Raw genomic sequence first — 20115 nt, 5'->3', positions numbered from 1 at the left:
TTTAAAGATTAATCTCCTTTCTCGACAAGCGGCCAACGAGTTCTCACTCCAAGAAATAAACGCCCGTTTTAAAGAACCGACCGGTGTCTGAGTGTGTCGTGAAGAGAGCTACACTGAAGTTATTGAATATTCCTATATTCTCTACTTATGTGGCTTTCACACCAGCGCTTTTCCCTTTCTAGCTCCGAGCGGGAGCTTTTCTGGTTCAGCTCCGGTTTCCCTTTTCTGCTCCCGCTCTGTTCACACCGCACAGAGCTGCCGCTGCTGCGTCATGACGTCACCGTTTATGTGCCCGCTTCATAAAATCCAAACCGCGCGGATATCCCTCACATCGACAACAATGGCCGATTGTATTGAAGCGCTGTTCGCTTTGGTTATCCTCTTACGAAACGAAATGGAAGGCATCGGACGACTTTACAAGGGACGACTTTACTTGGAACTTTACAAACATCACATGCGAAATGTGGTCTTCAGCATCTACTTCAACGACGAATCTGCCCCTGCCCCCGACTCGACGTAAGAGAGACGTAAGCGACGCCGCCTCTTATGCCCTTTCACACCAACGCGTTTTCAGCTCCGGCTCGGAGCTGGAGCCTGAAAAGTACCGGTTTTTCCTGTTCACACCGCAGAGGCGCCGCCTCTTAGCTCCGGAATCCGGTTCACTTCCAGCTCCAAAAAAATTGTCGGTCTAGAGGCAAGAGCTTCGGAGCTAAGAGGCGGCGTCGCTTACGTCTCTCTTACGTAAGGGGCAGATTCGTCGTTGAAGTAGATGCTGAAGACCACAAAGAAGTCTTGCATTTCGCATGTGATGTTTGTAAAGTTCCAAGTAAAGTCGTCCCTTGTAAAGTCGTTCCGATGCCTTCCATTTCGTTTCGTAAGAGGATAACCAAAGCGAACAGCGCTTCAATACAATCGGCCATTGTTGTTGTTGTCGATGTGAGGGATTTCCGCGCGGTTTGGATTTTATGAAGCAGGCACGTAAACTGTGACGTCATGACGCAGCAGCGGCTGCTCTGGGTGGTGTGAACAGAGCGGGAGCAGAAAGGGAAACCGGAGCTGAACCAGAAAAGCTCACGCTCGGAGCTAGAAAGGGAAAAGCGCTGGTGTGAAAGCCGCATCAGCTCCGAAGCTCTTGCCTCTAGACCAACAATTTTTTGGAGCTGGAAGTGAACCGGATTCCGGGGCTAAGAGCTAAGCCTCTGCGGTGTGAACAGGAAAAAACGGTACTTTTCAGGCTCCAGCTCCGAGCCGGAGCTGAAAACGCATTGGCGTGAAAGGGGCATTAGTGTTGCACTTTGTAGACTGTCTCTTGACACACCTGCTAATAGGGTGCTTATCTTAACATTGTATATGTAGCTATTTCGTCAATAAAAAAGTAGCCAGATTTTTTAATTCATATTTATTTAAGATTTTTCTCCAATTTAAAGTATTGAAGCAGCATAAAACAACACATTCACAATAATAACATTTAAAGCTCGGGGACCAAAAGAGAATTGTGGATCCTTGTTCTTGGATACAAATCATGTAAACATATAATTCATCTTCATCAGCCAATACACTTGGTGAAAACCAGCGAAACAAAGCATCACAGTTCAACTTACAGTTGTTAGCCACAAGCTACAGCGTAAATTCACTCTTCAGTGAGGTCACAGAAAGAGGTTTGATATCACTGAGTGGGATGTAGTCAGATGTGCAACATGCATGAACAATTCAATTGGTGCATACAGTTTTCTGCCGGGGATTACATTGTTTAATTATCTGGCAACCTGTGTCACAATGAAGTCAAATGGGACGTTTTTTGCCACATGGCAGAGGTACATCTTACCAACTAGCTACAAATATGTGGCAGCGAAGATTCTATTTCTCCTGTATTTAACGATGTATGGGTATATATCAGACTGCATAAGAAGTCAATACCATTTAATTGAATTCGACAGTGTTCCAGCACAAAGTGAAAAATACCAATATTAAAACACACACAGGAGGGTTTACACACACACACATAGCTTCAAAGTGACAACAGTGAATTACATAAAGCACATTTTAAAACAAACCATACTGTGCAAAAACAATAATACTTGAGGGAAAGTGTTGAGTCGCTATCCAGTGTTCCATTAAAAACACATCTGTCACAACAGTTCCACGCTTAAGGCAAGCAACCACAAAGAGCAGTTGTTTGGGCAGTCAGTTTGGTTTCTGAGGTTTGAGAAAAGTTACAAAGGCAGTCATTTGTTAGTAGTAGTTAAACATATTGTACATCCAGTTGCAGTGCTGTGTAGGCCTGGGGCCATGACAGATTACACTCCAGAGACCGGAGGTTAAATCATCTCAATGGCATCATTAGCCCTTATTGCTGTGAAGGGAATCTTTAGTTTAGCTCCATTTCCATTCTCATATCAGCACAAAATGAGATGAAGCCTATGTCCTTTTCAGAGTGGTTAACACCTAGACACAAACTAGTATGCTTAATTTTCACTGTATGTAGTGCCTTACAGTACTTTTCTTCTAAACATTCAACCCAGCTTCTCGGGTCCCCAGCTGTCCTCCGCCTGGGCCCAGTGGAACTCGTGGCCCTTGGACAGCACGAGGCTCTCCAGGTCCCGGTCCTCTGCCCTCTCCTTCAGCCTCTGCTCCTCCAGTAAAGACACCAACATGTCTCGCTTCTCCACCGTCTTCATGATATCTACCAGGATCTCCTGCTCCCTCTGCAGCTCAGAGGCACTCTTTTCTGTATCTGGAGTGAGGTGGAAGAGAAAAGAGCAAGAACTTGATGCACCGTTTTCTCAAAGCCAATGGTTTTTTAAGCTGTTTTTGGTCAGATCTCTGAAATAAGATCTGTGGTTAATACAAGCGTGAGGGATTTTTTTAACGATTTAAAATACATCAGTAAACACCCCGACTTGTGAATGTTTGAAGCTTAGCGATGTTAACTAAGCTACGCTTCAAAAACCATAAAAGTGATGTGTATATGTGTACATTACACTGCGTAACAATACAGGCAAGTAACATCAAAGTTTGTTTGACACAGATGTTATTTTCTGGAATATTCCAAAATCCAATAGAGAAATCCCATTGCTTTTTGACGAAAGAGCCCCTGCAATGCTAACATCCGGGGCTGTGGCTTTGCTTTTCAATGTTTTATGCAGATGAAAATGCTAGTTCATCCTGACCTTCAATTGCCATCCTGCGCCGTAGATCTTGCTGCATTCGGCTTTGTGAGTCCACCAGTTCAAGCTCCTGAGCACTAAGAGAGAGAGGATACAATCGAGTGACCTCTACTGGTGAGAAATAGGAATTGCGACAATATTCTACACAATTTATGTTGTTCTTTACAAGTTGTTAATCCTCGCGGGATCTGATGCTGTCACTTACAAGATCATGAGTTCAGACTCGTAGCGGGCTGATCGGTTCTTCTCTAGAACCAGTTGGAACCAGGACTGATAGAGCTGGGCCTCGTCGCTCTCACTAACCTCTGGGGATTCTGGGAAGGGGAGAGGGAGGAAGAAGAGAGAAAGCAAGTAAAGAGGGAGGAAGGAGAGAGATAGATGTGGATACATGTAGAGAAAGATGAAACGTATGTCAGAATTTCACATTCAAGACAACAAAACATTCTTAAACACACACACACACACACACACACACACACACACCATCTGCTTTGCATCAAAATGACAAAACCTATATTGCTATTTACCAGAACACAAACAAAGCCCTGTAGAAAGATGAGGCAACAGTGAAATCTCACTATACAGACGTCTAATGTTAGCGGGGTGAGCAGGCAAGGCTTTTTCTGAATAGTCTAATAAATATGGCCGCTGCAATTAAAAATGAAGAGGCCTTCTCAGTGGAATACCATTGAGTGATGTTATTATTGTTCAGGCTCTAAGACCTTTATGCGTGAATATTGTTTGTACCTGTTTCTCCTCTTATGATCTTTTCTATAGACACTCCTCTCTCCTCCAGATCCCTCTGTTTCTCTGCAATCTCCTCCAGCTGTCTCTGGATGGTCTTAGCAAAGATCAAAAGGAAATTATTATTTGTCCAGGTTTTGAGATATCTTTATTGGACTTTCTGCATCCAATGCTATAACGCAGCGTCCACATGGCGGCATTGGGTTGAAGCTTGCCGGTGGGCGTGTCTGAAACTCGACCAACAACCAATCTCCCGGCCCGGACACACAAGCACGCGGTTTGATTGGCTAGAGCTTGTACTGGCATATGATTTGATTGGCTGACGCTTCCGTCGAAGCTTCAAAAGTTGAACTTTTCTCAACTTTTTAAGCGAGCAACCACAATGCAGTTCGGCAAAGCGTGACGTCACCCCATTCAAAGTGTGGACGGGCCGTACCATGTAAGGGAAAGGAATTGTGATGCAAAGACGGTTATGGACCATTTTTTAAATGAGTGATTCAAAAAGAAAAGGTTTTGGAACCTGAGCCCTGTGGAGCCTCTTCAGCTGCTCCCTTTTGGCCTGCTGGGCCACCGTCTTCTCCTGCTTCCTCCTCTGTCTCTCGGGACACCGCTGGGACAGGAAGTACACAGCATTTCAGAAAATGCACACACTTGCAAAAACAGTTTTTGTAACGACTCCCTGAACTGTGTTGTCTTTCAAGAAAAGATCCGAACAAACCTTCTGATTGGATGTCAGGTTTTCATCTTCGTCATCACTGGAGGAAGGCTCATCAAGATTCTGTTGGCTGGAGGCTACATTAAAACCAAATAAAGAAAACGTTTGAGAATAGCCGAGTACATTAAACATTTTGGGTTTGAACAAAAAGGTTAGTTAACCAGCTAGTTAACTAATGCATTCCAATATGTCCACTATTTACACTTGTGAGAAACTAGTGAGCTTCAAAAGCTCCACTAGTCAAAGTAGTAATAGCCTAAATGCTGACTAGTTACACACAATGCTACAAGCAAAGAAAAGGAGCACGAGTTAAGGGTTACTATTGGCTCTCCAGTGAAAAGGAAAAATACCCACTAATCAGGACTCCGATAGTTGCCATTATCCCGCCTGCTTCGTTAGCTTGATCGCGTTAGCTAACATGAACAACTGCTACCCGATTTGAATGCAACTGGTTTACCTAATTAGCATTTTGGCTAACTCCTAATATAAAGGATATTCATCATAGAATGCTCAAACTGCTTTCCATAGCTAATAATTAAGAAGTTAGGAAGGCAGTTGCATTTACGTTCATCAGAGACATGAATCCAATGTTGATCAAAGTCTGCTAATGAATTTACTATACCAACTTTATAAAGTGACCAAAATATCTATTAATTCAGGTTTAATTAACCATGTTCTAAAAACATCTGGTACCTCTGTGCTCACCTTTGTTCCTGAGGTTGGCGAGGATGGTCTTGATCTCCTGGTCCCGCCCCTCGCTCTCTGACTCCTCCCTCTTACTCAGCCTTAGAGATGAGAACAGGTTGAGCTTCTTGCCGCGCAGTGAGGCCATGTCGTCAGAGAACACCCCTCCAGAGTCTCTGCGGCCCTTCAGAGACACCTGCTGCAGCAGAGAGGGCAGGTCTCGCCCGGCCCCCCAGGGACTGGCCCCCGCAGACCCTACCCGAGCTTGGTGCTTGCTGGTTTTCTCCTCTGTAGAGGGCTCCGGAGCCGCGGTGCTGAAGAGGGAGCAGAAGCTCAACGCTCCCTCTGAAACAGCCCTCTGCTTGCAGGGGCCGTCGTCACATTTGGTCCTCCTGGTCAGAATCAGAACAAAGTTGACTGCAAGTCGATAACGCTAAGACATTTGCTTTGTCATACATATAACACAATAAGAGGAATTTAGCTAATACAAATGCAGAACTTTTTAAGAACTATTACACATTTTAAAAACTAGAAATGCGAATTTCCAAAATGCAAAATATGATTTAGAAATACAGTATTTGCAAAGTTTACAGTACAGTGTCCATCAGGGCAGTAAGTACATATTATACAGTACATTGAATCCAGACATTTATAGCAAAAGGGTCTTTAGTATGCTAAAACTATTTTTTCTGTGAATCTTTTTTGAAAAGAGACAGGGAGACATGCAAGCAAAGTGATGAACCCATCAGGATGTAGTAAAACACAACTGAGGTGCTACACAAATCTGAATGCACAGTGGTCGACTTATTTACGATCCGACAGTGGATGTTATTGGAGTGCGTCTGCTGCGGGGAAACTACAGTTTTCTGTAAATGTACTACTAAAATCAATCAAGACGCTTTTCTCCAGTCGCTCTTATGGTGTCGTTTCATGTGGACTTTTTAAAACGTGGACAGTGCAAAATAAACCACTTTATTACCAAGGTCCAGACAGAAACCAGTTCAAGAGGAAATACAGAGAACCAACCAACATGTCAACCAACAAGTAAAGCAGATTAATAATAATTACAATAATTATTTATAGATTATAAATAAATAATTTAGGGACAAGGGGGTGAGATTAAATAAATCATACTTCTTCTCACTCCTTTTCGAACACTAGATGTGGGACTGTTTATGTTGCTAATGCTGTTGTTGTTGTTGTTGTTGTTGTTGTTGTTGTTGTTGTAAATGTCACTTTGTTTTGTTTTCTGTGGCATGGCATTTTTTGTTTTGTAAATTATTTATTTTACTTGTTCGAAATAAAATGTATCAATCAATCAAGGTTGGAAATCAAATTTGATAAACTCCCTGTCGACTCGTAATTATTAACATGAATCCCAATTTGAATGATTATATGATTATTTTAATAAATACATATTTGTTAGGCCTACACATCTACTACTCGGCGTATTGCCATTCAAACATGTTGCGTTAAAGCAAGTAAGTTTGGACTTGGGACAATCTTTTTCTGAGCCACTAGATGGCGTGCCAGAACATAATCAAAAGCTACTTTAAGTCATTGATTTTGCATGCCGAAAGTAAGAGGGTTCAGAAAAAACTCTAATTGTTGCAACTTATTTAACATATAACCTAAATTAATCAGTAACCAAGTATTTTACTCGAACTCAATTTATTTAATAGTTAAATAAGTACTTTTACCTGGTTCCCCACAACCACACATTATATACATATATTCTTAAACATGTGCATGTATATGTGTCGGAAGTCGCAACGGCTCATTTAAAAATAAACGTGGATTTGTGTAAAAAAAAAGTTTTTCTGGGTTCGGGTGTTTTGTTTATTTTGAAACAAACAAAGTCTTGGCTTTCAGAATATGACACTTTTATTTCCAAGATCAAACGATAAATACATGTTTGAAGCTTGTGAAGGGAAGATGACAGGCACCTCTCACTCGCCGCGCAAGTATGTAAGCGTATAGTGATCATAGATAACAAGGCAGGGTCCGTGAGAGTTTGTTTTCATCTGATTTCAAATAAACAAAGTCTTGGCTTTCAGAATATCAAACTTGTTTTGACAAATTCAGATGATAAATACAACTTTGAAGCTTGTAACGGCCTCCATGATCAAGCGGATTTTGTTGTTAATGTTTTGAGTGAACTTTGTTACTGTTCACAACCGCATGTTGGCTCTTTCAGCGCCACGCACTGTCCACCTACTTATTGATCCCCTATCAGCGCCACGCACTGTCCACCTACTTATTGATCCCCTATCAGCGCCACGCACTGTCCACCTACTTATTGATCCCCTATCAGCGCCACGCACTGTCCACCTACTTATTGATCCCCTATCAGCGCCACGCACTGTCCACCTACTTATTGATCCCCTATCAGCGCCACGCACTGTCCACCTACTTATTGATCCCCTATCAGCGCCACGCACTGTCCACCTACTTATTGAACCCCTATCAGCGCCACGCACTGTCCACCTACTTATTGAACCCCTATCAGCGCCACGCACTGTCCACCTACTTATTGATCCCCTATCAGCGCCACGCACTGTCCACCTACTTATTGATCCCCTATCAGCGCCACGCACCCCGCTGCCAGATTGTGCCTGTGCTGCGTGTCATTCACTCTCAACATGGATACAAGTACAATAAGCATTCTTCAGGTGTAGGTACATTCTCTATTCGGGCCTTATAGCCTATATGTGCGACTGTCGGTCCGATATTGAATTGTAAATGTAATAAAAAAATAAATAAATTCCGGGCCAAATATTATTGCTGGCGGGCCAACAACTGTTGCCGACCCATGAGTTAAAGAATAGCTTAAGGAACACCTATCACCGTAAACACTGAACTGTTGACTTTATTTGATCAATTTACAGGAATAAGTTCTTCTTTGGTTTAAAACATATTGTTGAAAGTTCAAAACCAGTTCGCAAGTTAAGGCTTGTATAGGAAATTCCTAACTAGCCCAGTAAGCTACGAGATCCATGTTTGATGGTCACGGTCGGTTATTTCGGACAGTTTTATCTCCTTTCCTTCTGTAAAGGATGCTCCAGTGTATCGTACGCTTAAGGTGATTATAAAGGTAGTATTGAAGTTCCTTTCCTATCATCTCTAGAGAATTTGAAAATCTCTTACTTAGGCTGCCACTGAGGGACTTTGGGTCATTCCACAGTCAAACAGAAAGACTATTGGACCCAGTGCTGCTGCTGAGAGGACTCGGGTGCATAGGGCGCCATCTGTAGCAGCTTCACGATGGAGCTTAAAGTCAACGATGAGTAAAGGAGTTGATACGAACATGGTGACTGCAGGGTTGGTCCTGCTGGAGGGGCGGGTCCCACTAAACCTCCTCCTGAAGGCGTTGGCTATGAGCTGGAAGGTGGAGGGGGGGGCAGAGGGTTGGCTCGGGGGTGTTTCCTCATCCTGGCCCGAGTCCGGCTGGAGCTTATCTGCCTCTGCTGGTACCTGATAACACATCAGAAGGCAGGAACAACGTGGAACCGACTGCTCTTATCTCACGCACATCTCTTATTACTCACTTCACTTTAAACGCATCATGTTTACTCAGAGGTGGATTGGAAGCACGCACACATACTCAAGTATCGTACTTCAGTGCACATGTGAGGTACTTCCTCTTTACTTCACTACATCTTACAGCTCGAGGTACTAATAACTCGACAAATAAAAAAATATACAAAAAATGTATATATATATATAAATAACATATAATGTTTCGCTATAAATTAAACCAGCTAAAGATTTATAAAACAGCTGGACAATTAGACAATTTATCAATCATTGAGTAAAACAAATATTTTCATCTTCACACATTTTATTTATATAAAATAATTGTTCGGGTTTTATTTTATTTCATTTTAAATTCCACTACATTGTGTACTATCATCAACATTAATGTATATAGTAATGGTAATGTAATTATGTATTTATATTGTGTATTCGATACAGATACTATATGGATATATTTACTTTTTTAGTTTTCTGCTACTTTAAAAGTTAGCGCTGAGCTTCAGCCTGCAATGTTCAAACCAACAGATAAAGCCAGACATCTAGGTGTAGTCATGGACTCTGACCTGAGTTTCAACAGTCACATTAAAACAGTTACTAAATCAGCCTACTATCACCTAAAGAACATATCTAGGATTAAAAGACTAATGTCACAGCAGGATTTGGAAAAACCTGTCCATGCTTTTATCTTCAGTAGACTCGACTACTGCAATGGTGTCTTCACAGGTCTCACTAAAACATCTATTAGGAAGCTGCAGCTGATTCAGAACGCCGCTGCTCGAGTCCTCACTGACACTAAGAAAGTGGATCACATCACTCCTGCTCTGAAGTCTTTACACTGGCTTCCTGTGTGTCAAAGAATAGATTTCAAAATACTGCTGCTGGTTTATAAAGCACTGAATGGTTTAGGCCCAAAATACATTTCTGACCTCCTGCTAAACTATGAACCATCCAGACTTTTCTTTTTGTCGCTGCTTTTAATTGAACTATTCACATCTTAAACTGCACTGTAACTTTTATCCATGTATTTTTTCTTTTAATGTTTATTTTATTAGCTTTTCTTTTTAATGACTGATTTTAAATGCCTTTTTCTTAATGTCTTTCGTTTTTTATAAAGCACTTTGAATTGCCTTGTGTTGAAAGGTGCTATATAAATAAACTTGCCTTGCGACAACAAAATCCCAGATTGGGATCAATAAACTGTTTCTTTCATTCTATTTATTGATTATTGTCTATATTATTTATATTTTTTGTGATGAAATTACAATCATGGGTGTCTTTTATCATCTGGCCATAAAGCTGCCCCATTGGCTGTGTTCTGTGCCAGTTGATCAGTGGGGACGGTCCACAACACTATAAACTAAACTAAGCAACATGTTGACATGTTGAGTCTGGGGTATCCAAGCCCTCACTTGCTCAGTACAAATAAAACAATACAAAAAAAGACGACGAGTCTCTGATCTCATCTCATTTCTGTTTCTGGACCCATGTCATACTGGAAGAAGTGTGCGAGATTTACAATGATGTGCAGTATTACTCCTCCATATAAACCCTCACGTGGCAGCCTTAATACCTCCACCTGTTGTTTGTGTTGGTTGTTGGTGTTTGTGTTGACCCCCGTCTCCTCTGGAGCGGCCTGAATGTCCCAGCTCAGCAGCTTCTCTTTCTCAGACCGAGACAGCACCAAGCGTTTCTTCGGCGCAGACGGGCTGCAGACTGCAGGATCCTTCTCAGGCACGCACTCTTCACTCTTCTCACTCTTGTCTGAGGCATTCTGGGAAACGGCTGGAGTCTTTGAAGTGGCGTCAGAGTTCTGAGAGAACGGGGATATTATGGTGAGTGCACAAAAGCTCCATTTGCTCACACCGGGTTATATGTATACAATGTTAATGAAATACACACACATTAAGCGACTATAACAACAGGTGATGTAATAACACTGCTATGTGAAGTAAACACTGAGGGAGGCTGTGGCTCTGTGGCTCAGAGCGCAGACCTGTGGCTCAGAGCGCAGACCTGTGGCTCAGAGCGCAGACCTGTGGCTCCATCCCCACTGCAGTCAGCATGTCGCTGGGCAAGACACTTCACTTGGGGATTGCCCACAGTGTTGAGTGTATGTTGCACTTTGGGTAAAAGCGTCTAACAACTGACATGTAAGGATAATTCCTAGCAGCTACTTAGCTAATGCAGACTGTTACACCACACAATTAGACATTGCGTTCACTCTAGTTCTACGGTCTCAGTGAATATTGCACTCTCTGTAACTTACAGTGTGTTTTTCCGCTTCAGTGATCTCCTCAAAGTCAGAGTCGGCTTCAGGGACGCTTTCCGGGCCGTCTCTGTCCCGAGTCCGGCCACTCTGGAAGCGCTTGATGAAGATCAGAGGGAGGGCTAAAAAATATATAAAGTCGTTTTTATAGTATTCATATTATTTGATATAGAAGAATAGCACCATTACATTTCATTTCATTTAGACACCAGTCGGATGAGAGGTAACAATAGCCTTTAAATCGAGGGCAACAAAAGAATAAAATACGTGATGCAAGGAAACTTAATAGAGGCATTCAGATTTTAAATGTTGGAGCTGTATGTTTCTATACCTGACAATTGATCCATACACCTGTTCAATTTGAACAAATTCAAGGTAGTAAAGTTAATGGAAACAAACAAAGCCACGACTGTTATCAACAACAATTCTGACCTCTAGTGGTGTACTGCTGCATTACAGTGGTGCTCTCAGGACTCCCCACTGACAGGTGTTAAATCCGTAAACACACAAAGTACGACATTCCTCTTCTTCTCTGTGACGTTTTGGATGAAGTGTGGCCAAGGTGATTAGACAAATGAATATATGCTAAAAATAATTTCAACCTGATTTTGGGCAAGGCATTGCATGCTAAAGGAATCCCAAAGATGATATCTCACAGAACCAAATGTCTGCCCAGCTTGTAGCTATCAGAAGACAGAGAGCATACACATGCTTCAGTTTGAGCAGAATAATAAACAGACAAAATAAGAAATGGAGGTACTCACTTGCTTTGATTTTCCGTCTCCATCGTTTATTCTGCTTGGTGTTACTGTGATCTGCAGACATGGAAGACAATTAAATACAACGTTAGAACAGGAGAAAATGAACTTGGCATGAACTCACATGGCAGCTAGTCATTATATACTAATGGAGCCAATACACACAATTCCACAAAACAGCTCTGCATTCATACACAAGATGTCAGTATATGCTTCTAACATGCAAAGAATAAAGAATACAAATCATCATGTTGTTGCACTTCTGTGCAGTGGGAAGAGATTAGACAGCAACACTTCCATTTACCCAGTTTTACAGAGCACTTATTCTGCTCATTTTCAGGTTTGGATGTTTTTCCTACTGGGACATGTCTCCATGCTTTAATGTTCAAAAGCTCTTTATTGTTTTCATACTGCCTGTGCTGCAGCACCTCTTTTCACCCTCTGTCTGAAACCAGAGCCCAGTCTGCTCTGATTGGTTAGCTACCGGCTCTGTTGTGATTAGTCAACAGCTTATGGCGCATTTCCACTGCAGGGCCTCGCACGGCTTAGTAATAGTACGGCCTTGTTAGGCCAGGCTCACTTTATGCTGCGTTTCCATTACAGTTTAGGAACTAGAGTAGTAACTATAGTAACGCAGTGTAGGGGGAGCCGTGACGTCATCTTCAATGCGAAACACAACACCAACATCAGCCGTTAGCTGTTAGCACTCAGAGCTCCTCATACCTGTTCAGAAACCACAGACTGTCTGTGTCATGGCGAATACAGTCGCTGGTTTATTTATGTCTGTATAGGCCGTTGTTGTGAGTGTGGAGTGAGCATAATACAACATTAGCTTAGCCGATCTCCATTCAGAAAACACGCATTTAAAAAAAAAAAAAAGTTTTTCGCCTGCCGAGTCTGCAGACTTGTCAAAGCATTAATTACATGCACAAAAACCTATATAACACACTACAGGAAAGGAAACTGAAAATTAACATAAATCGTGTTTATGTAAATGAATGCAGCTAACATTTGAGGCTATTTTGCATAGGTTGTATTGCCTTGTGAAAATGCATTTAACTTTTTTAGAATGAGGTTAGAGGACTTTTTAAAGAGATTTTTAGTATTTAAAAAAAGAACTGTCTATTTTCAGATTATCTATATAAACTCTATGACCAGTCAGAAGATTGATACAACTACTGATACAAGCACTTGGCAATGCAGCGCATTAAAAGCTAATGCTATGGAGTTAGCATTGCAGGAATGTGTGTGGACAGACTTCTGAGCTCTCTGCTACTGACACAAAATAACAAACATCCAGCTAAGTGTGGGAAGATCCGACCGGATTCCCCCCACACATCAGCAGGGGGGGGGGGGGCTCCAACAAAAACACACACACTTAATAAGCATGGCCGCCAGTTAAAATTCAGCCGGTTTAAGATCCCCACAGGGAATATCACGTTTTCAATAACAGGAGCTGAAGACCCTTGACAAATGAAAACTTAGAGGGACAGGGGATAACTTCCCCTCAAACAGAAACACTAATGGCGCATTTCCACTGCAGCGGGTAGCCCCGTTTAAGCGTCCTGGACCGTCCTCAAGCGGCCAGGCCAGTTTTTGGTTGCATTTCCATATAGCCTAGTACCGGCTAGCGGGTACTTTTTCCCTTTTTTTCCGGCCCCATAAAATCGTGGTTCTTTTTTATCAGACCAGGCCAGGGCTGTGACGTCAACACTCTCGACTGCTGATTGGTCAGAGAGAATCGTCACAAGATCGCGCGCGAGTTCATCCCTAGAGCTTTCAAAGAGAGCACACAGTGCTGTAGGAGCCACACTGACCTTTGGTACCATCTTGGTTCTGACCGTTGGCCCCTGTAGGATCTGGTGCTGCAGCTTTGGCCACGCAGGAATCATCTAGAGCTTCCACATCCATCTTGGTTTCTTCAGGAATTATTTTCTCACCTTCATCAAACTTCATCTGCTCTGAATGCAAGCTCAACGCCCCACCTGCAAATAAAAACAGAATGTGGACATTCAGTCTTAACTAGCGTTGGTGTAATGTTAGGCTAATGTGAACATGTGCTAGCATGTAGCTCATTTCATGCATTCTGTCCACTGGAATTCTAATTCAGAACATTACTACACTCATGGTCAATTATATTATCTAAAGAAATCAGTGGACATATCAAAGAATGGTTACCAGGTACAAAACTAACATATGTGTGTTAGCCAGCTAGCATATTTAGGATATGTTCTCCTATACTGTAGAAAAGTCAAAGGAATGTATATGTTCTGCTTCTAAACGTTGCACATGCATGAGAGAAATGTGAAATATTTATTGACATTCGCAACACAAGCACTGGTAGAATACATGACATGTTTATGACAGTACTCACAGAGCAATGAAGTCAACATTGTACAGAATGTTTCCAAAGGTGATTCCACTTGGTCACAGCAAAGAAATGAACATATCTTGACACATGTGTATGCAGTGAACCTATCGGTCGGTAGAGAACCAGACCTCCTATCGCTTCGACCCATTGATGCTCGCTTACGGCTAACTGTCCGGAGACCCTTACAATGTCCCAAATGAAAGATAGATACCAAACTCAGAAGGAAAGGACAGAGCAGACCCAGTAGCAGAACCCATGAGGAGGAACAAGTGATTCACTTTGATTGTGTTCAGGTGGTCTTCTGATTGGTAGATCGGCACATTAACCCTCTGAGCTATTAGAACAACTCAAATGAGCTCAACATCATTTATTTATCGTTCAGATTTGATGATTTCTCCATGTTACTTTATGTGTATTGTTTTCTTTAAAGGCCAGCGGAGTACGTGCGGGCTGTGTAACCCTCTGACTGTCTGCAGGTGTTTTGAGCTTTCCCTCAGACTCCTCAGAGTGCGTATGTTATTTGCGGAGTTAACAAAAGCTGTGATTGTGACCATGATTTGTGCGGGTGATGTTAAGTCGACGTAGCGGTGGAAGAAGGATTGTTGATGAAGTTGTTAATGTTGTTGTTAAAAAAGTATGGAGATATTTAGAATTGGACGACTTAATGAGATAACCTCGACTGTTCTGTGTACGCTTTGGTTTCTTGGAATGATTCAAATATTGGCAACAAACCACGAAGCAAATCGTTATGTAATCAAATTGATTTATTTTTTAAATGTATTCACAGCTTTTAAATACCATAAATTAAGCAATTTTACAGTTTTTCTCAATGTGGAAAACAATACAAGGCTTGCAGGCTGCGTCAACGCTTTTTATAAAACAAACATTTAGAATAAAGCTGATGAAATATCTGGCAGTGTGCAAAAAGTTGCAAAGTCTAGGAGGAGCAGGAGAGGGACCTGAAGAGGGGCTCTGGGGGGGGGAGGCCTCCTTCTGAAACAAAGCGAACCACAGACAGACCACAGATGGGGAGTGGGGACACGTGTTACTGTCGAAGGGCCTGACGAGAGGCGAGGCCTGATCATGCTGATGAGACGGCAGAGGGAGACATGAGTGCAGTGACATTCAAATGGATGTTTGGTGTTAGGGAGGAACACAGCACGACAGGACGTTAGTAGACGTTATTATGCAAACTAACAGAACGCCTACGGGGTCAGACAAAGCAAAGAAAATATGCCAGCTGTGAATCAATGAATCATCAACATAACATTTGAGCTACAACTTCCCCAAGTGGTTGTAACACAGGCTTTAAAGCAGACGCCTAGCTCTATATATATATATATATATATATATATATATATATATATATATATCTTCCTTATTGTCAGCATATCCACTGAACAGACCAAACAAACAACTATGAATCAATCCTACCAAGAGGTTTGTTGGTAGCCAAAGCCTGATACAACCTCATCCTCGGTGCCATACAGATCTATTGTTGTTTACCGGAAATGTGCGTGAACATTGCAGTTAGGACCGGAAAGGAGTTTGGCAACATTCCAAAAAGAATCTGGGAAGGACTTTTGGTTGCCCTCAAGTTCTGGTAACCACCAAAGGAATCAGAGAAGGAGACCAGGGCTTGACTCTGGCTGTTTTCATCATCTGCTCTTTGCAGATGATGTGGTTCTGTCTCTTCACGAACTAGGAAAGCTGACTGTGTAAAGCCGTCCGGATGGAAGTTCTCTGCTGGAAAATAGTGCATTGATCACTCCATGTTGGGAGTGATTCACTGTCCAAAGCGGAATGAGTTCAAGGACATCGTCTTGTTTGGAAGTGAGGGTACAACGGCACATGAGATGGACAGGCTGTTCTGTGTCCAGTGATGCAGGAGCTGTGCCAGACTGCTGTGGTGAAGATGGAGCTCAACCGGAAGGTAAAGCTCTCGATTTACAAGTCTATCTACGTTCTGACCCTATGGTCATGAGATAGGATCACTTTTTGCCTTGAAGTTGGAAGACTTGGGAAATGTTGCTGGGGAACGTGATGTCTGGAATACCCTGTGTAACTTGCTGCCCTCCAAAAAACATCCCTGAAAGGCGGTTGAATTTGGATTGAATTGTATCCACAGAAGGAGCGAGGTTTCCACAGGAACAGTACAGCTTAAAGTATATAATGGTAATACTTTGATACTTTGAAAATGACAATTGTTATTTAACCAATATGGAATTCTATTAAATATGTTGCAATGCTAGACATAACACCAACTAACGCATACAATACTTGGGATTGGTATGTGATTGATTCATCTGGGTTAAGCGGAGGGGGCGGAGCTATAGAGGCAGCCAATGCAAAAGCAGCATGACAAGTTCATAGGACTGCCAATTATCACCTTTCCTGGTGGCAGGAATCAGCCAATCAGAGGGTGCAGCAATGGAAACTTGAAACAGACTGAACAAAATGAAGTGAGAAGAAGGAAAGTGGAAAGTGGAAAGAACATACTGAGTGCATAGATTTCCAACGAACCTATTGTTGGCCAAAAAGTTATTACAATAACACAATCCAAATGTGAGATAGCCCAAAAACTGCATCCACAGTGCGTTTTAAGAATTGACCTTAAAATCCTGCAAAATGAAACCATACAATCACAACCAAATACGTTGGCATGGTCTACAATATACAGTCAAAGATGGAACAAAAAACATTAAATATGACAAAAAAAAGCTATTCTGATTGCAAATATTATCACTCAGTCATGTCTATACATTTGTATGGACTCTGCTTTCGTCAATGAGGAAAACAAGTTCTCGATATGGCTCGTTTTTTTTGGCTTGTCCAAATTTTCAACAAGAAATTACCTGATTGTATCAAAAAGACACATATCTGTCTCAACTGAATTTCAAAATGATTTAACAACAAGCTAAAAGTTTTGGTTTCCTGTTTCAAAAAGTTCCATAGTGAACATATATATACATCATTCAAAATGATCCCTGTAATACACTTTCCTATCATATGATTTACACCCAACTCTAATCATTTGCTTGATATTTTTTCTTCTTTTATGAAAACCAGAACCAATGAGCCTTATTTTTTTGAAAGGGAAATCTTTCAGTTAAGTTAAAAAAAAACGAAATACTACCAACCACAAACAAAATAATTTCAATAACACAAATATTTCCTGAAATTATATTTAAAAATAATAATACTGTTTTGGCATTTCCAGTTCACATCTCTGTTAATATGCAGCCGGCAATATGCAGTGAGAGTAACATTAAAACCCTGTAGATGACTCCAAAACACTTTCAAGGTTAGAGCCAGAGGGCGTGTTCCAGGTCTCCCCTCACTGGATCATGTGATTAAAGAGGGACTTCACAAACACCAGCTGTGAACATGTAATTAGTAGCACCTTAAGGATCCTTCAGTCTGAGTATCCTGGAACACGCTCCTGTGGTCAGAGATTCATTCAGCGGTGCACACAAAATGTGAGCTCATAACCAACAGTCAGATATTCTCAAGGGCTGCAGCATTTCATTCATGCATCGCCCCTGACGTCTGCTCAGCAAGTACATTTGAATATGAAAATACAAATTAAAGTTAGCGTACCTATATAAAATGTGCCGAAAGATGGGTTTTTATTGTGTTGTCCATTGTACATTAAGGCACAATTCACACTTGGCACTTATTACAATCAGCAGAAACTGATCAAGTCAAGCACTTTTACAGCAACCTCTTAAAGTTGATCCATAAAACACTTCTGGTCTTTACGATCACAAATTAACCTTGAATTTAGTAAATACATGTATTATTTGGTTTCAATATTATAACTCGTCAGTGCAAACATTCGTCCATTAGATCCATTTGGGTTTTCCTTTTTGGTCAACTGGCCCTAACAAGACTCATGTGACCCCCCTTTCTATATGAGTGGGTGTCAGATGAGGTCCTGCAGGGCCAGAGGGGGCTCCTGGTAGATCTGCCCCAGCACCTGGTGCATCATGCAGAGCAGAGGACAGCCCAGGCCCAGCAGCTCACACAGGAACAGGTAGTCCTGAGAGTGGCTCCTAACGTGGGAGCCCACCGCTGTGGCAGACTCACACACAGCCTCCAACAGTCGCCGGGGCAACACACACACAGCCCGGCTAGCATGCCGCGGCCAGCTCAGGCCTCGCCTTCGCAAGAGAACCAGGGTACCTGGGGGGTGCATCTGCACGCCGTCTGTCGCCGAGTAGCTCCCGCCGCCCATCGACGAGGGGGGGACGTGGCTTTGGTCCTCCTACAGGGGGAAAACACAGAAGGTTGATGATAAATGACATTGTTGGGCTTCAAAGTCACTTATTGTTAGCTTGCATACTTATTTGTATTCGTCTGACACCTTATAGATGTGCAACTACAAAGTGGATTAGGAATGAGTCCTAGTTAGCATTATACCTCTTCCGGCTCCCACGTCTCAAAGTGTTTTAGCTAAGATGCCCAAAACAGGAAAAACGTTATGTACTTTCATGTCTGACTATTCGGTGGTGCAGGAATGAGTCCTACACCCGGAAATGAGTTAGCATTTTAGCACTTGCAACGTCTCAAAGTTAAACATTTGTTTAAGGTATTTTTGATTAGCAGCCTGAGATATGATCTGAGGTTTATACAACCTTAAGACTTTTTCAGGTTTTTTTGTATGACATAAAAGAGGAAGCTTCTATGTGACAAATACGATGGTTGCTAAAAGTGGCTGAATAAGACTACGAAACGCCATCATGCTGAACATTAGCCGCCTTTAGCTTAGCGGTGGTTACATGAGGCCATGCGACCATGATGAAGTTAAACTCCCAAAAGATTAGAAATTGCCTATGGACACATGTGCAACTGAGAAGCAGCATGCCATCTATCATGTAGCTGTTAACCCTTCTCTTGCGTTCGGTCAGACCCCCCTTCCCATGCTATTTTCGGTCAAAATTGACCGGTGTGTGTTGCACAGTGATATCTCTGGAACCCCTCGTCCAATTCTGATGGTTGACATCTCATTTGAACAGTCAAAGCAAGTAGAATCAAGGGATGACAGACAGAATGACACCAGGGGTGAATTTCATATTATTTTTGGCAGTAAGTTCAAAGATAGTGCTTATTTTACATTACAGTATATTATAAAAATGCTTGCCATGTAGGCTGTGTTTACTGGAGATGGAAATGATTTAGTTAGTGTTGTAGCTGAGATTCTTCCCATTCCAATGATGTATGGGATATATTGATTTGATACAAGCAAGCCAGTGTTTCATGTCATGGTCCGGACCCACCGGTGGGCCCATCAAGTTCAGCATTCACTGTGATGAATATAAAATAAGACACTGATACTGTTTTCTTCAATGAAAATGTATTGAAAGAGAAATATACCATAACAGAACGTGTGTGTGTGTGTGTGTGTGTGTGTGTGTGTGTGTGTGTGTGTGTGTGTGTGTGTGTGTGTGTGTGTGTGTGTGTGTGTGTGTGTGTGTGTGTGTATGTGTGTGTGTGTGTGTGTGTGCTCACGTGTGTTCACGCAAAATTGTGGAATGTCACCTCAGGGGCCTCTCCCTCAGGGGCCTCTCCCTCAGGGGCCTCTCCCTCAGGGGCCTCTCCCTCAGGGGCCTCTCCCTGGTCTGTTGTAGGCTCATAGTCTGGATCGCTATTGTCTTCCATTTCTGAGACATCTTCCTCTATCTATCTTCATCTGGTTAAAAAATGTGTCCAGAGCCCCTCGTACAGAAAATGGCCTAATCGGTCGCCTGCTCATTGTGTCAATGAGTCAAATGTGAGCAAGGCACAAATATCACTTCTTGAGAGCCAGTAAGGCAGGCGCATTTAGCGCGAGAAAGTGAGAGGTTTGTGTTTCTCGAGGGGCACAGAGCTCG

The 20115-nt window shown here is 42.3% G+C and overlaps 1 protein-coding gene across 6 annotated transcripts in view; it reads right to left on the bottom strand.

Moving 5' to 3' along the window:
* Positions 1-1417: 1417 nt before the first annotated feature.
* The window catches only part of LOC117447687 (F-actin-monooxygenase mical2b-like), an 86510-nt gene continuing 67812 nt past the window's right edge, over positions 1418-20115 (bottom strand). For 4 of the 6 annotated variants that reach the window (XM_034084511.1, XM_071203443.1, XM_071203444.1 and 1 more), the window contains 13 exons: positions 18428-18509; positions 13689-13856; positions 11878-11928; positions 11114-11235; positions 10418-10657; positions 8618-8784; positions 5332-5702; positions 4630-4703; positions 4432-4521; positions 3915-4008; positions 3373-3481; positions 3171-3244; positions 1418-2734 (listed from right to left, as the gene is read on the bottom strand). In XM_034084511.1, coding sequence (XP_033940402.1) covers positions 2514-2734; positions 3171-3244; positions 3373-3481; positions 3915-4008; positions 4432-4521; positions 4630-4703; positions 5332-5702; positions 8618-8784; positions 10418-10657; positions 11114-11235; positions 11878-11928; positions 13689-13856; positions 18428-18509 — 1863 coding nt within the window. In that variant the 3' untranslated portion in view covers positions 1418-2513. Of the gene's footprint in view, positions 2735-3170; positions 3245-3372; positions 3482-3914; positions 4009-4431; positions 4522-4629; positions 4704-5331; positions 5703-8617; positions 8785-10417; positions 10658-11113; positions 11236-11877; positions 11929-13688; positions 13857-15006; positions 15236-18427; positions 18510-20115 lie in introns of those variants that run through there. The other 2 variants (XM_071203442.1, XM_071203445.1) reach the window with 2 other exon arrangements.

This window comes from Pseudochaenichthys georgianus, chromosome 6 (genome assembly GCF_902827115.2).
Source record: "Pseudochaenichthys georgianus chromosome 6, fPseGeo1.2, whole genome shotgun sequence".
NCBI lineage: Eukaryota > Metazoa > Chordata > Actinopteri > Perciformes > Channichthyidae > Pseudochaenichthys > Pseudochaenichthys georgianus.
The sequence above is the reverse complement of the archived record's forward strand: the minus strand, read 5'-3'. Positions and strand labels throughout refer to the sequence as shown.